General features: G+C 40.4%; 1 protein-coding gene across 2 annotated transcripts in view; it reads right to left on the minus strand.

Moving 5' to 3' along the window:
- Window positions 1-20,321, minus strand: part of TENT4B (terminal nucleotidyltransferase 4B) — a 61,555-nt gene that overhangs the window by 4,979 nt on the left and 36,255 nt on the right. The window contains exons 2-10 of one of the 2 annotated variants that reach the window (XM_082863250.1): window positions 11,679-11,802; window positions 9,940-9,986; window positions 8,398-8,518; window positions 7,193-7,300; window positions 4,451-4,579; window positions 3,480-3,693; window positions 1,611-1,737; window positions 1,406-1,509; window positions 1,123-1,169 (exon numbers count right to left, since the gene is read on the minus strand). In XM_082863250.1, coding sequence (XP_082719376.1) covers window positions 1,123-1,169; window positions 1,406-1,509; window positions 1,611-1,737; window positions 3,480-3,693; window positions 4,451-4,579; window positions 7,193-7,300; window positions 8,398-8,518; window positions 9,940-9,986; window positions 11,679-11,802 — 1,021 coding nt within the window. Of the gene's footprint in view, window positions 1-1,122; window positions 1,311-1,405; window positions 1,510-1,610; window positions 1,738-3,479; window positions 3,694-4,450; window positions 4,580-7,192; window positions 7,301-8,397; window positions 8,519-9,939; window positions 9,987-11,678; window positions 11,803-20,321 lie in introns of both variants that reach the window. The other variant, XM_082863249.1, reaches the window with a different exon arrangement.

Genomic DNA, 20,321 nt, shown 5'->3' on the forward strand with positions numbered 1-20,321 from the left:
CATATTTAGATTATTTTATGTTATACACTTAATGAAGCCAATAAAGCCCATTTTATTAATAGATCTTGATTTTAAGTAAACTCAGGATAAGACAGAAAGTAGATTAGGGATTTCCAGGGCACAGGGGGAGAGAATAAATTAGGGACTGCTAATAGGTTTGTTTTTGGGGTGATGGAAATGTCCTGGAATTAGATAGTGGTATAGCTGCACAATATTATAAATATGCTAAAAGAAAACCACTTAAGTTGTACATTTCTAAATGGTGAACAAGAGAGTATATATCCCATTTATATAAAATTTTGAAACAGACAAAACTAATCTATGGTATTAGAAAATCGTAGTGGTGGTTACCTCTGAGGGTAAGATTGGGAATTTACTTGAAAACATCATGAGGGAACTCTTTGGGGTGATGGTAATAGTCTGTATCTTGTTAGGATTTGGTGTTACACATGTGTATGCATTTGTTAAAATTTAGTAAATGTATAATTAAGATTTCCTTATATGTTAATTTTATATCAAAAGAGAAAACTGGACAAACACTGAACTGTGGTTAATGACAAGCACACAACAGTACTTTGTGGGAAGTGTGCTAATGTCTGCAATACTTTGAAATGTATCAAAGAATAAGATGAACTGGTGAATGAATGGACAGCTATGTGATAAGCCAGTAAAATGTCAATGGTAGAATCTAGTGGTGTATATGGATGTTCACTAAAATCCTTTCACTTTTGGCTGTATGCTTGAAAATTTGAACACAATGTTGAGAAAAAGTATAATCATAGGGCTTCCCTGGTGGCGCAGTGGTTGAGAGTCCGCCTGCCGATGCAGGGGACGCGGGTTCGTGCCCCGGTCCGGGAGGATCCCACATGCCGCAGAGCGGCTGGGCCCGTGGGCCATGGCCACTGAGCCTGCGCGTCCGGAGCCTGTGCTCCGCAACGGGAGAGGCGACAACAGTGAGAGGCCCGCATACTGCAAGGAAAAAAAAAAAAAGTACAATCATAAAGTTATTAAAATTTCCCAGGAACAAATAAGAAAATGAGCTAGCCTTGTCTCTCTAGATAGAGTTACCCCCAACAGAACTCCTAAGGGTCTAGGTTTAGAAAACAACGTCTTCATACTTACGACGTCACTAGAGCTGGACTGTGTAGCGGAAGAGGAAGACACTGGACCTGATGAAGAGTTTGAAGAGTGTTTACTAACAGATTCCGAAGTTTTACTTCTACATTTTCCAAGGGCTTCATTTTCTTCAGATAGATTATTATTACATTTATCTAACTGCTGAGTATCTACTATCAAGGTAACACCATTTCCTGAAAGAGTGGCAAAAGATTGGAAAACGTTTCTTCCCATTAAGCACACACAACACAGAAAAGCCTCTAATACTCAATCGATGAAAAACTCTTACCATTGCATGAAGGCTCAGGCCTATTCTGCAAGCCCCACTGCTTTGATATCCAGTCTCTATATGTGGCAACTTCATCTGTTACTCTAATTATTCTACCTAATATGCTGCAAGTGTTTAAAAAAAAAAGAGGGGAGGTACATTAATTTGAAGATAAGAAGCCCCAACCGATTTTGACCCAATGGGCTGATTTTAGTTAAACTTTTACCTCTCCGTTTCGTTGTTGGGATAGTACTTTGCTATTGGCGATACAGCATGACTCAGAACAACGTAGGCGTAATCAAAGGCCTGTTTCACTTGCATGGCCCCATATGAACTCCTTCCAACATCATTACCTTTAGAAGAAATATATACAAAAGATATTAAAACTTACCGTGGCTTAAAATGAACTAAATGTTTGTGAGCCCTCTTCTGGGAGAGCAAGGGCACTCACTATCCTGCTAGAGCGGCACTCAGAATCTGAGCTGTCAGTCGGTCCCACAGCTCCCCAGACTCTATAAACGCGTGCATCACGCATAAATATGTTCTTATGTCATATAAATTGCCTAGATGTCTTCTGGCCCAACAGGACTATCCCATACACAGTCATGCAAATAAAAGAAGTAACTGCCTGGTTTTCCCTAAGAGGGAAACCAAGCTAAATTATAAATACTTATTTTTTGCTTGGTAGGTATACAGACATCTCCTTCACTAAATTATGAGTTTCTAAAAAGCAAGGACCATCTTGCTGAAAAAACCTTTGTGTCCTTTTTGTAGGGTAGGCTCCCAGTAAACATTTCCTCAATGAATAAACACAGAACTTTCTTTTTTTTATTGGCCGCACTGCGCGGCATATGGAATCCTAGTTCCCTGACCAGGGATCGAACCTGAGCCCCCTACATTGGAAGGGCAGAGTCTTAACCACTGGACCGCCAGGGAAGTCACCACACAGAACTACTAATGTTTATAAGATGGCTCATCAAGCCAGAAAAGGGCTCCTAGGTAACTACTCTATCTCTTAACTCCCTTTCCTTACTCATTTTCAAGGCCAATACTTTAAAAGCAAATGACTAAAAGCATTTCCATTGAAGTCCGATAACACGGAATCTAAATATTTTACAATTATATCAGGAAAAAATATTGCCCAGAAAAACTAGGATACAAGCAAGCAAACACAGCATCATGAAAGCACAGGAGGAATTCATTTTCTGCTCACTTTTAAGCCAACATAAAGCTGGAAAAAGCACAGGGAGACTATGCAAAATTAAAAAGAAGGGGTCCAAAGGGAAACTAAACTATCTCTTGGTACCCTTTCCCTCATGAATTCTGAGACATATGAGCGAGCTCACTCCCTCTAAGGACCTCAAAATCCTCACTTAAAGTGCTGTTTGACACCTGGTTAGAATCAGAAGCAGTGAGGACGCAAGAAAGAAGAAAAATGGCACCAAACTGGAGATGCACAAACCCACCCATATAGTTAATACCCATTCTCCTTTGCCTTTAAGAGTCGAATGGATTCCACTCCCAACTCAACTCATTTGGAAGTATGCAGTGTGTTTTCCTGCTGTGTGTGTGTGTTGATGTTCATGTGTTTGCTTATAAAATATTTTGAGGGCTTCCCTGGTGGCGCAGTGGTTGAGAGTCCGCCTGCCGATGCACGGGACACGGGTTCGTGCCCCGGTCCGGGAAGATCTCACATGCCGCGGAGCGGCTGGGCCCGTGAGCCACGGCCGCTGAGCCTGTGCGTCCGGAGCCTGTGCTCCGCAACGGGAGAGGCCACAACAGTGAGAGGCCCGCGTACTGCAAAAATATATATATATATATTTTGAGGAAAAAAAAAAATGACTACTACAAGTTAATGCTTAATTTTTCATCTGAAGAGAGTTTAAAGTACAATATGATGACTGACAATGCCCTTTTCTTTCTTTTTCTTTTTTTGGCCGCACTGCGAGGCCTGCGGGATCTCAGTTCCCCCGACCAGGGATTGAACCCAGGCCCTCAGCAGTGAAAGCGTGGAGTGAGTCCTAACCACTGGACTGCCAGGGAATTCCCAATGCCTTTTTCTTTGAATGTCCATAAATTTACCTAAATTCAATACCTGGTTGTAAAGGATCTTCAATATAAAGCATGGATGGCCTGTAGCCATCTAGCATATTTTTCTGTACTTCATCTTTGGCCACATAGGAACCACCATCCTTTATCCGGATGCCAGTCTTTAAATAATTGAAGTGTCGTCCATATAATTCAAAAAATTCTATTAAGAGAACACCATAGTTTGTATTGGGGATGCAAGCATCTTCCCTGGGATGTAACTAAAATGAGAAGAAAAAGAATTATATTGGACTTTCTCTAAATTCAAGGTGAGGATAATAAATGACATTCTAACTTCTATAAACAGTATTATTATAATTTTGCTTTAGCATAGCAGCCAATAGGTCATGGAGTTAGAGCAGGCTAATCATAATAGTACTTCTGTTACAGACAACCTAAATTAAAGCCCCATGGGTGTGGGGGGACCTGGTGGGGAACAATTTGTAAGGCTGAATTTTACAGCTGCCCCAGGATGCTGAGAGCGCGGGCTTGGCCCAACATCAGGGAAGTCATTCTGACTCACCAGCGAGTCACGCAGTTGGCAACACTGCGCCACATAAATACTAAATACACTCACTGACGAGATTAAGACTTCTAACTCATCTTAACCAGACAGCAAATCTCAATTCCAGCTAAACTTACAAGAGTAGTTGCTTAGAAGACATTCTTAATTTTGGCATTTGTGTTACTATTTACACCTATGGAAACCACACCATACTTCTGCATGCTAAAATTTGCAGTGAAAAGTCTCAAAAATACTAGAGTACACGGGATTAAAAATAAAAACAAATATTCTTCCCTAGGGATTTTAAAGTACTTATTTGCTAAATTATAAAAAGGTACCTAGTTTAAAGGGAAAAGTCGTAAGTAATCAAGGGAAACACTCTAATTAGAGCTTGATTTAAATTTTTTCCAAAATGATCCCCAACTGATATATTTTAAAAAATGTTTAGTGTACACTAGTATGGTATAACTTACCTGAAGGAAACTCACTGCCATTAAAAAGAGACTATAAGAACCAATTCCACCTGTAAATACTTCATTAAGGTCCCTCTGTAATAAGAACTGTTTCAATACTAAAACCAAGTATGGTAATACAGGATATTTCTGGAAAAGAAAATTGTATTTTCAATGAATTCCTACATCAATAATAGCTCTAAGCATTAACAGCATATATGGTCTCTAAGTATAAACTGGTCCTTACATTACAAACTTTGGTGGACATATGTAATATACTTAATTTTCTATTTTTAAAACAAGCTATAAAAAAGTAAGCTGTAAGTAATTAAGGATTGTCTCCTCACATCTAAAATCTAAAACATGTAGACGTAAATGACAGCAGCCAAGCACTCACTACAGGACAGAAACGCTAGCAATACATATTTTGTGACACTCATTTATGACCATTACCGAATAATATTCAACTGTAAATAGGTAACAGAAACAGTACAGGACAGTGTCTCAATTCTTTCTTTTTTTTTTTTTTTTTTTTGGCCACACCTCCCAGCTTGTAGGATCTTAGTTCCCCGACCAGGGATCGAATCCAGGCCCCATGTAGTGAAAGTGCAGAGTCCTAACCACTGGGCCGCCAGGGAATTCCCGTCTCTTAAAGCAGTAAATCAGTGGGATTTTAAAGAATCACTTCTTGCAGGTGGCACTCCATAGGCAGACCAGGGTCCTTCAGATGATTCTGCAGAGCCCAGAAGCAGGAGCCATCCTGCCTGCTGTTCTCCATGCGGGCAGGTGAACACACAGGCCCACCTTCTGTGCTTTACAAAGAAGGGTGAGAACGTCCATGCTGGCCAATAGGGAGAGTGTGAGTCTGTCTGTCACTCAGGCACACACTCATTAAGTTCTCTCCACAAGCCAGGCCCTGGGCTAGGGACGCCGAGGGGAACAAAGCAAGCACAAACATCGAGAAAGAAGTCAACAGCCATCACCTAGGGCGGCAGAATTACTAGTGATTTCCACTCTTTTCTTGACACTTACAATGGAAACAAACTGCTTCCATAAGAAAGAAAAAAGTTTAAACTTTTGCAAATCATGTCAAAGTAAGCAAGCACGAGAAACAACAAAAATATGGAGAAATAATCATTTTTAAACACTACAGTTGAACTCAGAAATATAGTCTCTTTAAAGACCAATTAGGCAAATTTCCAACAGAATTTTTTCTGCATATATCCTCTGACCCAGAAATTCCACTTCCGGGAATCTTCCTACAGTTTATTAGTGTAAAGAAAGATGTAGGCATGGAAGGATGTCCACCAAGCACTTTCTGTAACAGAAAAAACCACTGGAAGCAACACCGGGGAAGTGCTACACAAAGCACAATAATCCTGACGAGGGACAACCATGTAGTCAGTGAAAAGAATGAAGGAACCCTGACTGTGCTGATACAGAAGAACCCACCAAAATATTAAGTTAGAAAAGAAGTATTAGACATCTTGTATATAGCGTGCTATATTCCTTTTGTTAAAAATGTCAAGAAGAGGATAAAAAGCAAAGAAAAAAGGCGATGAAGGCACATCCTATGAAGCTGGTCTAAGCATGTAAGGTGTAAGGGTGACTCACTTTTCACTACCCTTTTATACTGGTAAGATTTTTTATCATACGTATTATTCTCAATTTTTTAAAAACTTTCTTTCTGGTAAAAAGAAACTTTACACACACCCAGTACCTCCAAAAGAGTGGGATTACAGATAGTATTTCTTTTCTTTTTCTGCTTGTCTATACTCTGCTCATTTATACAAGAATATAATGTTTACCACAGGAGGGTTAAAATATTTTCTGACATAAAAAGAAAAAGGTGAACCTGAAGAGCTGCTAAAAAAAAAAACATCCTGGGGGCTTCCCTGGTGGCACAGTGGTTAAGAATCTGCCTGCCAATGCAGGGTTCGAGCCCTGGTCCGGGAAGATCCCACATGCCGTGGAGCAACTAAGCCCGTGCGCCACAACTACTGAGCCTGTGCTCCAGAGCCCGCGTGCTGCCACTACTGAGCCCATGCGACACAACTACTGAAGCCCGCATGCTCTAGGGCCTGTGCTCCGCAACAAGAGAAGCCACTGCAGTGAGAAGCCCGCGTACTGCAACGAAGAGTAGCCCCCGCTCTCAGCAGCTAGAGAAAACCGTGTGCAGCAGAGAAGACCCAATGCAGCCAAAAATTAAATAAATGAATAAAATAAATAAATTTATTTTAAAAAAAACATTGTGAATGGAGAGAAATGATATTCTACATAAGCCAAAGCAGTTCACAGTTTTAGTTTTGGGAGAAGAAAGCTGATGGGTTTAAGCATGTGAAATGTTCTGAAGATGATGTTGACAAATTCTGCACTATCTGGGAAGAGAACAGAATAAGCAGAAACAGACTTAAACCACTTCAAGATAAGATAAGGACACCTGCAGGACCTATCTTACAGGTGACTTGGGGATTAAAATCTAGAAAAGGCTCCCTAGAGAGGGTCTTAATCTGAACTCTTGGAGAGAAGTTCTTCAAAAGCTTCCTCAACCCTTAATTCTTACTTGAGGTCACATTATAAATTACTGATTATTACAAGCAGATTCAAGGAACGTAAAACCACTGCACAGAAAAGAAGCATTTGTCAGCGATACACATATAAAGATAGTTTAGCCAAGTATATCCGAACACCACCACAACAGCATCTCAAAACACAACTCCATTTCTAACATTTTCACTGAATAAACACTATAAATTCTCTGACCTTGGTAAAATCTTTGATGAGGTCAGCTGCTCTCACACCATTCTGTACATTAAAGCTGATATCAACTTTCACTTCGGTAAAAGAATCTGTTAATTTAATAATAGGTACCTAGAAAGAGAAGACAGGTAAAATTTAAATACTTTAACCAAATTAAATGACAAGATCAGGGGATGGAAGGTTATCAGACCTGAGGTCTTCACCTCCTCATGAGGACATAAAAACACTGAGTACTCTGAACCCTCCGCACCATAGCTGACTTGGCCTTCTAGATATTTTACATATTTAGCACTAACCTCATGCAATATATTTGTAGTTTCTACTAACTGAGAGTTTTGAAATCAGGTAACAAAAACTTTCTCAACATTAATATACTTTGGAGAACAGTTTCCAACTCAAGAAAATCAAGAATTATGAACGTCAGTCCACAGCGCCAAACCGTTTCCAATAAGAAAACTGCTAGATTCTTAAGTCACACGCAGTAAGTCGCTGGCCTTTTTGGTCAGTTTTGCAAACAGCCCAAAAAACAACCTAACAAGAGAACTTAAAATGTAAGAATGATTCTCAAATGAAAAATGATAGGATGATTTATATGCGATATCAGGAATTCTTTAAAAAAAAAAAAAAAGCTCTATTTCTACCATGCATTAGAAAACTCAGGCCAGCAAACTTTGTGTACAGAACTGGATTTCCAAATTAACAGCTTTTAATAAAAAACAATACAAGTTGTTTTGCTCTAATAAAACCTAAGATGCAAAAATCCAAACTTCTAAAATAGACATATTTATTTCTAAAATGAGCTTCTGTGAAAATTCTTTAATGTCCATTCCGTTAGTTAAAATATGACTTGATTTACAAAATTTCAATTAATACAATTCTTCAAGGATACAAAATATGATAGAAAAGCAACAGCTGTACAACTATAAACTTTATCAGATATCCACATTTTTACTTATGTTTTTATATTAAAAAATCTCTACAGTATTATGTATGATAAATTGAATAGTATTTTTTAAAGAAATGTACAACCAGAATAATTCATTTGTCTCACAAACACAACTTTTTATGTACAAGCACTGTGATCATGAACAAAAGGAAGGAATAATTCACTCCCAATCCGACGGTGCTCACCAAAATTAAATTTTAATTTTACAAGTTTCATGTATAAGTAACCTAGAGAGTTTAAGATGAAATGTGGAAGAACTTACAGTTGCTTTGTCTAGAACTTTCACCGAATCCTCATCTGCAACCTTATGCTTCCGAAGAGCTTCTTCCAGGGTCCAGAGGGGTAGGTTCTCCCACTTCCCAAACACCACAAGATCGATGTCACTGAACACAGAGCACACACAAGACTTGTTTCAAGAAGTGAGAAACTGTACTTACTTTAACTCATTCAAGCTACAGACAGCAGGTTAGTACAATGGAACTCTATTTCTCACCCTGCCCAATGAAGACTAAATGTGTTGGTGAGGACTGTTTTTAGAGAGGAAGCGGAAACTGGTGATTTTAACAACCTCCTCCTTCTCCTGGTCATTTCCCGGGGTGATTTTAAAAGAAGTAACACCTCAAAAACACCAGTTAACGTTTCCTGTTCATAAAGGCTTCTGGTACTAAAAAACTTAAGACCTTCCAAGTGAATGAGGTTAACTGATTGTGACTTACATTATTAAGTATAAAAAGCAAGATGCAGGCAGTGTATCTAGTATGCTACCATTTGTGTACAAAAGGAAGAAACACACATTTCCTTTTATATGCATAGAATATCTCTGGAAGGATATGCAAAGAACTGGTAATAGCAGCTCCTCCAAGGAGAGAAACTGGGGGAGAGAGGTGGGATCCAGACTTTGCATTGTAATTATGTGCGTGCTCTTTTCAAATCTGAACTAGGTAAATGTAGTACTGTTCATAACATTTAATTAAATTATTAGAAAGAGTGACTCAGGTTTTGCTGAGGCTCAGAATCTAAATAAGGAAAAATATTAATGGACTCAAAGTGGAATATTTTATGGCTTTTGTAGGCCTAAGACAGCAATGGGAAGAATGGAAATTGCTAGGATCCATCCACTTTAACATATTTTAAGTTTGGGTAAAGCAGACTGAATCAAACTCAAACGAAAAACATGATGGGTGCCTATAGTGCACTTGAACATTTGTTAAAAGGGTAAATCTCAGGTTGAGTGCTCTTACCACAATAAAAACAAAAACATCATAAATGTTTTTGCTTCGTAAAGACCACAGCATTTCAATTCTTCGAGGACGGGTACTCACTCCTCAAGGAAGTCTTACTAACCCCCAAAATCACCCCCAACACACACCCCACCCCCAGCTATGGGCCAAGACAGCCCTCATTTGAGAAGACCGAAACAAACAAGAGGCCTGAAAAGACCAAGACTTCCCTCAGAGGAGAGTCTGTACCCTGATTTTCTGAATCAGAACACTGGAACAGGAGCTAATAGTATGAGTTCTCAATAAAAAATGAGAGACCTGGCATTCCAGAGAATACAAAGTTCTAGAGCATAATCAGGTGTTTTACCATAATATGACATTAACATCTGTGTTAGTGGGTTAAGTTACAGGGTTGAGCAGTTATCTGCAGTGATATTCTACTTCAAGATAATTCAAATAAAATACAGGTAAGTGAATTTTTGTTTCATAAACCTGCTTTGTTTCAACTCTTACACATTCAACAGTCAAAGCACATACCCTTAAAAAAATGTACAATCCCTTATAAGAGCCATAAACGTACTAACCTAGTAGGTAAATACAGGCCAGTTTTAAAACTTCCAAATATCTGGACCTAAAAGAGAAAAAATTGTTATATTAAAATATCAGATGAAAAGCCACCAAGTTATGGAGAAATGCAGGGTTTTGCCACCCTCTACTGGTAATTTTTAGTACTACAAGAGCATTTTTTTCCTAACACCATGCTTTCATGAAGCGGGATCCCGTGGCTTATAGGCAGACATTCGGAATATAGCTTAAACTTATTAGGTTCAAATATGTAGACTTAAATAGAAACCTCTCAAAAGTAATGTTCAGGTCACTAATGTTCCCTGATAATCTAGAGATATAATCACAAATCCTTAACTTTTGTTCTCTCAAAAGGAATCTTCGCATAGATTACTGAAGGGTCAGACTACTTCAGTTCCAGGACAAGTGCCAGCCTGTAGGCCATCTCCACAGAGAACACCAGGCACTGTCATTATAACATCATGCTGTGGCATAAAATCAGGACGTATCCTATCTCAAATCACAGAGAACAGTGGAAGACTCAGGCAAATATGCGTTTGCAAGTAATTGCAATAAGGGATGAACAATGAAAACAGTTCAACTTTTGAGGTGAGATGGACCCAGGAACCTAATCACAGCCTTGTGCGCCTCATCTGCAAAAAAATTGTGGATAAAATCCCCCACCTCAGAAGGAGGAGGACTGATTTAGATCAGGGTTTCTCAACTTCAGCACTGCTGGCTTCTGGAGCAGATAATTCTTTGTGTTGAGGAGCTGTCCTGTGCATCATGTGATGTTTAGCAACCTCCCTGGCCTCTACTCATTATATGCCAGGAGCACCTCACCAGTCACGATAATAAAAAATGTCTCTGACATTGCCAGATGTCTCCTGGGGGAGAAACTTGTCCCCAGTTGAAAGCTGTCAATCTAGATCACATGGGAGGAACAACGTGGCATACAGTGGCTGCTCAATAAAATATTGCTAGTGTCCTCCCCTCTTCCCTGTACCTACAGTATCTTATTTGAAGCTTCTTTGTTTTGCCAACTGGACCAGAAAAACTTCCCTGGCTTCACCTTTACCAGCCCATGACGGAGTCTAAAGAAAAGCTATACAACACAATGTACAATGTAATGGATTCTAATAAGTTACTTCTTCGAATGCACAAAATTGTACAACAGACCCTCAAAGGAGCCCTAAAAAGTGAGCGTCCACGATAAGAACCACAAATAAGCAGAGGAAATCTTGGGCACAAGTTTTGTTCACTGGGTGGGAGCTATACTGGGAGGCAAGGAGTGATTAGAAAAAGAGAAGAAAACAGCAGTTTCAGGAAAGTAGAACACACGCCTGCATTAGCTTAGGAAAACGAATTTCAAATGACATAAGAAATTCCTACTTGACATCTTCATTCAGCTGTACACAATTATGTAATGTTCATACTGACAGGCTGGAACAAAATAGTAACAGCGTTTTGATACATCACATCCAAATAACCCACTACTACAAGGAGGCTTTATTTGTCTTTCTTCTCTTTATAGTAATGATTCCCAAAAATAGTTTGCAGTTAGTAGCTGCTATTCAGTACTGCAAAGAAACAGTTTTAAGTAAGTCATCCAATTCAATGCAAATAATTAGGAAGCCCAAAATTCTAAAAGCTGAAAAAAATTCTTTGCTTTTAAAATTTCATTAGATCACAACTTTACAAATGCACATACACAGGGATATTACCACCTAAGCACCCTTCTACCCAGACAGGTACTCACGTCAGCACTGGGCCAGAGTTCCTTAATCACACTCTCGATCCTGTTCACCACCTCCATCCGCATCTTCTCCTCCTCTGGTCTTGGAGACATGTATTCATAAAAATCACTTATTTCTTCATGCAGACTGAAAAAAAAAAAGCAGAAAAGTTAATATGAGCGGGGCCGGACTAATGAGGAATCACTAGCTTAAATAATCTTCCCTAATTAAGTCTATAAGATAACTCAGCTGATGATTTTACATTCATAGATTTCTCACCTTAATTTTAAAGTTACAATTCATGCTAAAATGGGAACGTACAAAATTTAATCCAAATGCCAAAATAAATAAAACAAGAAATTCCAAATTCCAAGAAGCCTTAATAGAAGTGTACCAGCAGCCCTCACAGCACGTATTTATCTGCCTGTGCAGAATATTCGCTGGGTGCTGGTGATTTTTAAATTTCTTGAATTTCAAGTGTAAGGCCTGGCCTCTGCCTTTACACTTCTGATCCAGTAGCTATGAACACAAGAAGATACAGAATCTAGGTGACAAAGACAAGCTTCCTGGCAGTGCGGATGACCCTCTAACCCCTCTGTAATCCATTCCTCACAGGAGCAAAACAGCGTGTCTTTCATAATGTTTGCTTAGTGAATTAAGTGTCAAATGAATAGGTCAGCCAGTGAATATCAGCAAAGACCTGAAAAGAATGGCTGGCAGACAAGGCTCCACGAAGGAGCTAAGAAGACTTCCAGAGACCGAGAGGTACGAGGCACACTCAGGGAGCACCGAGCAAAGGGCACAGCCTGTGGCGGAGGGAGGAGTAAAGGGAGGAACAGCAGCTGAGAGGAAGGCAGCACCTGATGACAGCAGGCTTTGAACGAAAAGCTAAGAAGTTCAGACCTTCCCCGGTGGTAACGGAACTATTTAAATGCTTCTGAGAGGGACCCGGGAAAGACTGACTTAAAAAATGGAGCATTTTAAGAAGATTCATCTGGCAGTGGTGCAAACAATGGATTGGGAAAGAGACGAGACTGGAGGCGGAGGAATGGCTCATAAATTACTGCAACTGTAGAAGAACTAACTAGCTGAAGGCCTGGAGGATGGTGGAAGGAAAGAAATGGGCTCCAGAAGCGCCACACACACGGACACAATGGCTGGGCCGCAGGGCATGACCAGCAATGGAAAGACAGGAGCGGGGACACCTGCAAGGGCTGAGGCCTGAGCGGCTGGGGGCATCAATGAACAAGATGAAAGGAAAAACTAGGCTGGCTAAGGGGCTGGGTGTAGTCAATTACTACTGCAGAATAGAAGAAGACGAAAATAGCATTCCTTAACAAGCTGGCGCAACTGTGAAGAGCTACCTCTAGGAGGGAAAACTGAATATAAAACAGGAGGAAATCTGCTAAACTTGTGTTGGACACAGACAAGGTGGGAGGCCGGGCTCCAGGTAGCTGGAGGTAAGCCAGAGTGAGGTTGTGCTCATGGTGTCTCAGTCTAGCACAGCTGTGATGGACCAGGAAGCCAGGAGACGGGCACTAGTTAAATAGCAATGGGTGCCAAGTGCCAGAGGGGAGCATGCTGGGGGGCAGTGGGAGGCAGTGCAGCCTCGAAGTAACAGAATCTGGAAGGAGGGGTGTGCCCGCAGCGGCAAGCCCATCTAGGTCCAGAGCGGGTCCGGGATTCACAGGAAGCTAGAAACACCAGGAGATCCAAAATGGTTCTAAAGAAAGGAAAGAAAAATGTCTAAGTCCCAACCTCCGCCGGCTATAACATTTAAAATGTGGCTGAGTAAGCAATCAACAGTTTCTGCCTCTTCTGATGTTTTATTTTTAGAGTCAAAAAACTTGAGTTCCAGCCTCAGGCTCTGCCTGAGGGCAGCTATGTTCTTTTTGAAAAGCAACTGACACTTTCTGGCCTTGGTGTCCTCAGGCACGACCAAGGGGTTGGCAACAGGGAGCCTTCTCAGCCCCTTAGTTTCAAATCCTGGGCCATTTGGTAAGGAATGATTTATAGCAGCGTTCTGCCTGTTCACTGTGCAATACCACAGAGAACTGGATTTTAAAACTCCAGGGAGTTCTGCAGGTGGAATCAAGTCTTCCTTGGTATGCTTCTAGGTACCCTAGGATCTTCTGATTTACTTTTAAGCTTCCCAGGTTTTAATATATTCTCTAAGGTTATCCCCTTTGGCTTCTTAAAGACAACAGCTAAAATGACTAGTCATTACAGAGTTTACAGCTTGCTTTACTCTTCTGCACTTTTGGCAGGGATGAGGGCCACAAATAAACAACAAAATAAATGGAGTTCTTATCTAACTGGATCATTTGCTATGTATCAGAGTTTATTTGTGGTTCGAAAGCATATCACTGTAGAATACTTCCATTTTAACCAATGGAAAAAACCTCCTAAATTTGACTGTTATCTATTCTACAAAGGCCCACTTACACATTTTCTAACTCAAATACAGGCAAAAAATATTTAGCCTGTCTTCCAGTTAATCTTCAAGTCATATGAAACTAAGTAAGAACACTACCGAGTGCCTATGTTCAGGGCATTACAAGGAAAAAGGCTAGTCACACATGAACCTTGCACTGGGTAGTTTCCATCTAATGATGAAAAGAAATACTCATTTGAAGTAGTTTTGTGATGTGTAATATATATATTCCGCACTGTTCCACCACAGGCAGGTTGCAGATGAACAGGAGTGCTTTCCAATGATGATAGCTTCGGGAAATGGAAAGGGGTTGCCTTGCAAGGTAGTAAGGTCCCCGTCACTACAAGTATAAATAAAAAAAACTAGATGACCATGAAGTAAACAAAGGTCTTATAAGAGATTTCTGAACTTGGTAAAAAGTGGAGAAGATTCTAAAATTCCTATTTATCACTAGGCTTTTAGGTTTCTAATTAGCACATTAATTTGGAGACAAGATTATTACAGTTTTACGTGACAAATCCTTAAATCAAGACTACCCTAAACTTTAAAAATCCATGGAACCATCTTCCCATTTAGGAAAATATGGTTCTACAGCTTATCTGTAGATTTGCATTTGCCATATTGGAAGGGGGAAAGAGGAATAAAGGAAAAAGGGAGGGCTTTTAAAACAAAAACGTACTGGAACAGTAAGAACAAGAGAACCCATCTCAAGCCTGCCAGGGTCATCTCTTTACCCACACCAAACACAAACATCACTACCAATATCTCGTCTATATTTAACTAGCTACTTATAAAATGCTTAAAGGACTAAGTGAGAAATGTTGGTATATTTAGGAAATAAATTTCCAGTAAAGATTTTTAAATAATTCTGAGGGGCTCTATCCCTGTGGACTGCATAATTTTACTGGCATGGTGCCATGTATATCTAGGGGCTTCAAAAATCCTGAAGGAACTGAATCCCATTTTTGGAGTAACTACTGCATGCCTGGCACATTTCTGAGTGACATGATGACCTAATAAAGGCTGGAAACTAGAGAAACTTTGCAAGTTTGCTTTCACATATTAATGCAACTTTATGCCTCTGAAATCAATGACTCAGAGAAAACTTTAGTTTCTCCCACATCTGGGTCAAAAGTCAATATGATTAATTAGTAAATATTGCTGTATGCTACATACGCAGCCTTACGGTTTCTCATCTTAAATTAATAAGATACAACTCTCCTGTGATCAAAATTCCTGAGTGATCAAAACACAGTGCCCTCTATCAGGATATCAATGTTTTCTTTTTATAAGATAAAGTGAGCATGAAAGCACACCCACTCCCTGTTTTTAAAGGAAAAGTACATAATATAAAGGCAATATGATAAAGCAGGTGCTGCTATACAACTGGAGAGGATACCACCCCCCAAAAAACAGAATCAAAATTAATTTGCTGGGGTAAATTTACATTAATCTCAAAATTAATCATAATACAAAAATTTAAAGTGACAAGGAAGTAATATCAACAAAAATAGCTTCTGTATTTTAAAAAGTACAACCCCACAGATAATTTAGGTCAAAACAGAGACATGAAAAAAAAAAAATTGCTTCTGCTCTGAGAAAAGTTCCACCAGGGAGAAATGTTAGCCTTTCAAAATGGCCCTCAAAGGCTCCGTTTCTCTGGCTATCAAAGGGAAGAACTGCTTCACACCCTTTCAGCTGGGTTGCCCAGGGTGGCAGTGTGGGTCTCTTAGGAGCTTCTGTACCCTCAAAACCAGAGGCAACATGGCAGTCTCCCTGATGCCTCCAGGCCAAGGCAGGCAGATCACCCACTGCTGGCCCCGCTGCTCAACACTGCCCCCTGCAGTTCAGCCAAAATCTGTTCAGGGGCTAACCCTGCTTCCTGAGGGACACCTGTCCAGCTTGCAATGTGCCTGAAAACACTGCCACATCAAGGGCAAGCTTTCCAGTTTCCACAACTGAAGTCCTCATTAATTATAACTTCAAATTTACATGAAGGCATTGACAAAGTTCTATTCAATTACTTCCCCCCCCAAATTTTAAGATTAATAATAACCAATTTTAACAAGGACATATGGAAAAGGCACTCACATGCTGTATGTAAAAATATAAATTACTACAACCTCTTCAGAGGTTGTTGTATTAATTAGTGATAAATAACGCTTATATAAATAATTTTTAAAATCCCATTATTTCATTAAAATCAGGATCTGGGAGAGTATCTTATCTGCAGTCCCATGTTTACTGCAGCATTATTCACAATAGCCAAGATATGGAAACAACCGAAATGTACATTGACAGATGAACAGATAAAGAAAACATGGTCTACATCTATAATGACATGTTATTCAGCCTTAAAAAAGGAAATCTTGCCATTTGCAACATAGACAAACCTGAAGGACATTATGTTAAGTAAAATAAGCCAATCAGAGAAAGACACATACTGCATGATTCCACTTATAGGCAATATTTAAAACAAACTCACAGAAGCAGAGAACAGAATGGTGGATGCCAGGGGCTGGCATGGGGGTGTGGGTGGGGAGTTGTTCAATGGGTATAAAGTTTCAGTTAAACAAGATGAATAAGTTCCATAGATATGCTGTACAACACAGTGTCTATAGTTAACAATACTGTGTTATGCACTTAAAAATTTGTTAAGAGGGTAGATTTCATGTTGTATTCGTACCACAAAACAAATGAGGGACACAAGGAAACTTTTGCAGGTGCTGGATATCTATTACCTTGACTGCAGTAATGGTTTCATGGGGGATGCATGTGTCCAAACTCATCCAGTTGAATATCTGCATGAAATTCGTGCAGGTTTTTGTAAAGCTGTTTAAAAACAAATCCCCTTCTTTTCACCCTTCAGAAATATTTCCATGAGGGAACAAGGATATTCACCACAGCATGATTTAGGATACTAAATAATTGAGAAACAGCTTCGATGTCCATCAATGGGATCCAATTAAATAATCATAGGAGTACTCATTGACCTTCCCTTGAACTATAGCCAATAACCCATTAAAAAGAATGATGAAGAGCTAAATGAGCCGAGAGAGAAAGATCTAAGATTTGTTATGTTTAAAAGAAAGGATCCCTTTCATGTACGTTAAAAAGACACACACAGGGACTTCCCCGGTGGTCCAGTGGGTAAGACTCCATGCTCCCAATGCAGGGGGCCCAGGTTCGATCCCTGGTCAGGGAAAGAGATCCCACATGCCGCAGCGAAGATCCCGCGCGCCACAGCTAAGACCCGGCGCAGCCAAATAAATAAATAAAATAAATTTTAAAAAATAAAATAAAGTAATAAAAACACACACACAAAGAGAGAGAGTCACCATATGTTTCTATTTGCATTACAAGTTTTCTGGAAGGAGAACTGTTAACAGTGATGGCTGTGGGGACAGGGCATGGCAGGAGAGGTAGGGACACTTTAGTTTTTTATTTCATGCCACTCTGTATAATCTTGTAATTTTTTTAAAACCACTAGTGCCTATTTGTTTGTCTGCTTTTCTAACAGGAATCATCATTATCTGTTGGGAGAGATCACAGGTCACTTGTCATCTTCTTTATATTTTCCATGTGAAAAATACACACGTGTGTGTATTTCCCCAAAGCTTCGCCCCACAGAACATGGTCTATATACCATACTGTTTATGGTGACTAAACCTGGTGAGTGAATTTGGGGGTGGGAAGAGACTCACTTTTTTTAAAGTATACACTGATATATATATAGTCTATCATTTAAAATGCATACACGTTAATTACCATTTTATATTTTTATAACAAGGAAAAATATCATTAAAGAAAATTAACACTTAAAGGAAAAAGACTCAGCTTACTCTAATAATCGAGCTTTGCAGACCAAAAGGCTACACACCAGGCAGCTGGAAGACTTGAGCAGAGAGGGACCCCAAACCCGGGCACGCAGCAACTGACACATGACACAGTTGGGAAGTTACGGCATGCATGATGCAGTGAGTATAGTAGTAAGTTTCCGCTGCTGTCTGACTCACCCCTTCTAGGGACTTAAATGTGTGTGTATATGCAAGACAAATTTCTGGAAGAATACATAAAAACTGCTCGCAGTGGTTTCCTCTGGGGGGAGGGGGTGGGACTGAGGTCTGAGGTATAGGGATTTATACAGCCTTTTGTACTGTTTGATGTTTTTCAAATGCAAGTAGGCACCACGAGAAGTGAATAACAGCAAGCCCTGGGGCAATCCCTAGAGCAGTCTGAGTGACATCTTCAGGAGGCTCTAGAATTTGATTTTTACAAAGAAATTGTCCCCCCCCCCCCACACACACACACACGTCCTATATTTCCGGCTGCCGGCTAGACTCCTCTACCTATATGTCACCTCAAACTCATTCAAAATGAAATTCCTTGTCTTCTTCCAAAACCTAGCCTTCCTGCTTGCATTTTCTTCCCTGAGTTATTGTTTCCCCAAAATGGAAACCAAACTGGTCTCCCTGCCCCTAGCTTTTCCCTTCTCTGGGCCATCTTCCACGTGATCACCCTTCCTCAAGCTATCTGTGTCATTTCCTGATGCCTCTTCCCCCCCAGTACAGCCACAAAGAACTGTGCTGGTACACGCCAGGCCTCCTCAAGAGCCCCGCCCTTGTACAGGCAGGCCCTGTGCCTGGAACACCTTTTTACTCAGCCTTTGCGAGCTCCACTAGCACCTCCTCAGTCAAGTTCCCAGAAGCAGTGTCACTCCAGCTCCTCCGCAGCGCTCCTGCCCCTCTAGTCTTAGTCCTACCTCCTGCCCAGCAGTCAATCCAAGCGAGTTCACAGCAGATGCCCTGCTCACAGGCCTCCCTGCTCCGACTCGACTCTCCGAGGCAGCTCTGTGTCCCCGGACCCAGGACACAGTACAGAAAAGCACTTCTTGAGGAAGGGACCCTCAGCTGACATATGTACATCTACCCACACCCACGTCCACATGTCATAAAACTTCATGTCAGGCATAGAAGATAAGAATTTTGATTTTAGGCGCTAAATATAGGCGTTCACACAAATAGGAAACACACTTACATACTAGAACACTTGAGAGAGAGTGTGAAAGGGATTTCCTGTCAGGAGACAGCACAGGGCTTTAGTTCATGTCTCTTAGCCATTTGCCCCCAGACCTATCTGAAGAGGTGAGACGTTCTTCTCTCAAAGAAGCATTAGGAAAAAGTTGTCTTCAAGTAGAAACAAATGCCAAAGGCATTTATAACCAGGGGAACATGAAGCTTCTTTCTTCACAGCTCTATCTCACCATAATTCACTTCCAATATTTTAAAATCAAATTGGCAGTCTTACACTTCAAATAGGGACAGCTCAGTTGAGAATTTAACAGTGAGAAGACATGGTATTTGAGGGTCATGTTATCCACAAAAAACAAAACTAACGTAATAAAAACCAAATTTGACAGATTTTTGGCAGTAAAATTATATTTAAACACATACATCAGGATCTGAGATTAAGAATACCAGCTTTTATTTTGGTTGTAATCAAGAGAAAAAACAATGATACATAAAAGCACTAAAGAGAAGCAATTTTAAAAACCCTGATGTTATAATAAAAATAACTGAACCTGGGGCTTCCCTGGCGGTCCAGTGGTTAAGACTCCCCTGCCTCCAGTGCAGGGGGCGCAGGTTTGATCCCTGGTTGGGGAACTAAGATCCCACGTGCCACGCACGTGGCATGGGAAGGAAAGAAAGGAAAGAAAGGGAGGGAGAGGGAGAGGGAGAGGGAGAGGGAGAGGGAGAGGGAGAGGGAGAGGGAGAGGGAGAGGGAGAGGGAGAGGGAGAGAAGGAGAGAAGGAGAGAAGGGGAGAAGGAGAGAAGGAGAGAAAGAGAGAAAGAGAGAAAAAGAGAAAGAGAGAAAGAAAGAAAGAAAGAAAGGAAGAAAGGAGAAAGAGAGAAAGGAAGAAAGAGAAATGTGTCTCAAACTGGCCCTGTAGATACTTCTTCTAAGTCCATACGTTCTCTATGAGAATTTTTAAATTGTGTGTTTTCACTCCAATATTACTCTAATAACATTAGCATGAGCTTGTTCTGGATCATTCAGATGCTTCTCTGGAAACAGAGAGCTGCCCAGGGATTCTCCAGCCCACATGTGCTGTAGTGTTTACCATCAAGCTAAGGCCAAAGAAGAGGATTTTAATTGGTCTGTACTAACAGTCAAGAACAGGGTAAGACCTGATACATGTATCACACACATATGCCAAGTAAAGGTCAAATGG

The sequence above is a fragment of the Leucopleurus acutus genome (assembly GCF_964270905.1).
Source record: "Leucopleurus acutus genome assembly, chromosome: 20".
Taxonomy (NCBI): domain Eukaryota; kingdom Metazoa; phylum Chordata; class Mammalia; order Artiodactyla; family Delphinidae; genus Leucopleurus; species Leucopleurus acutus.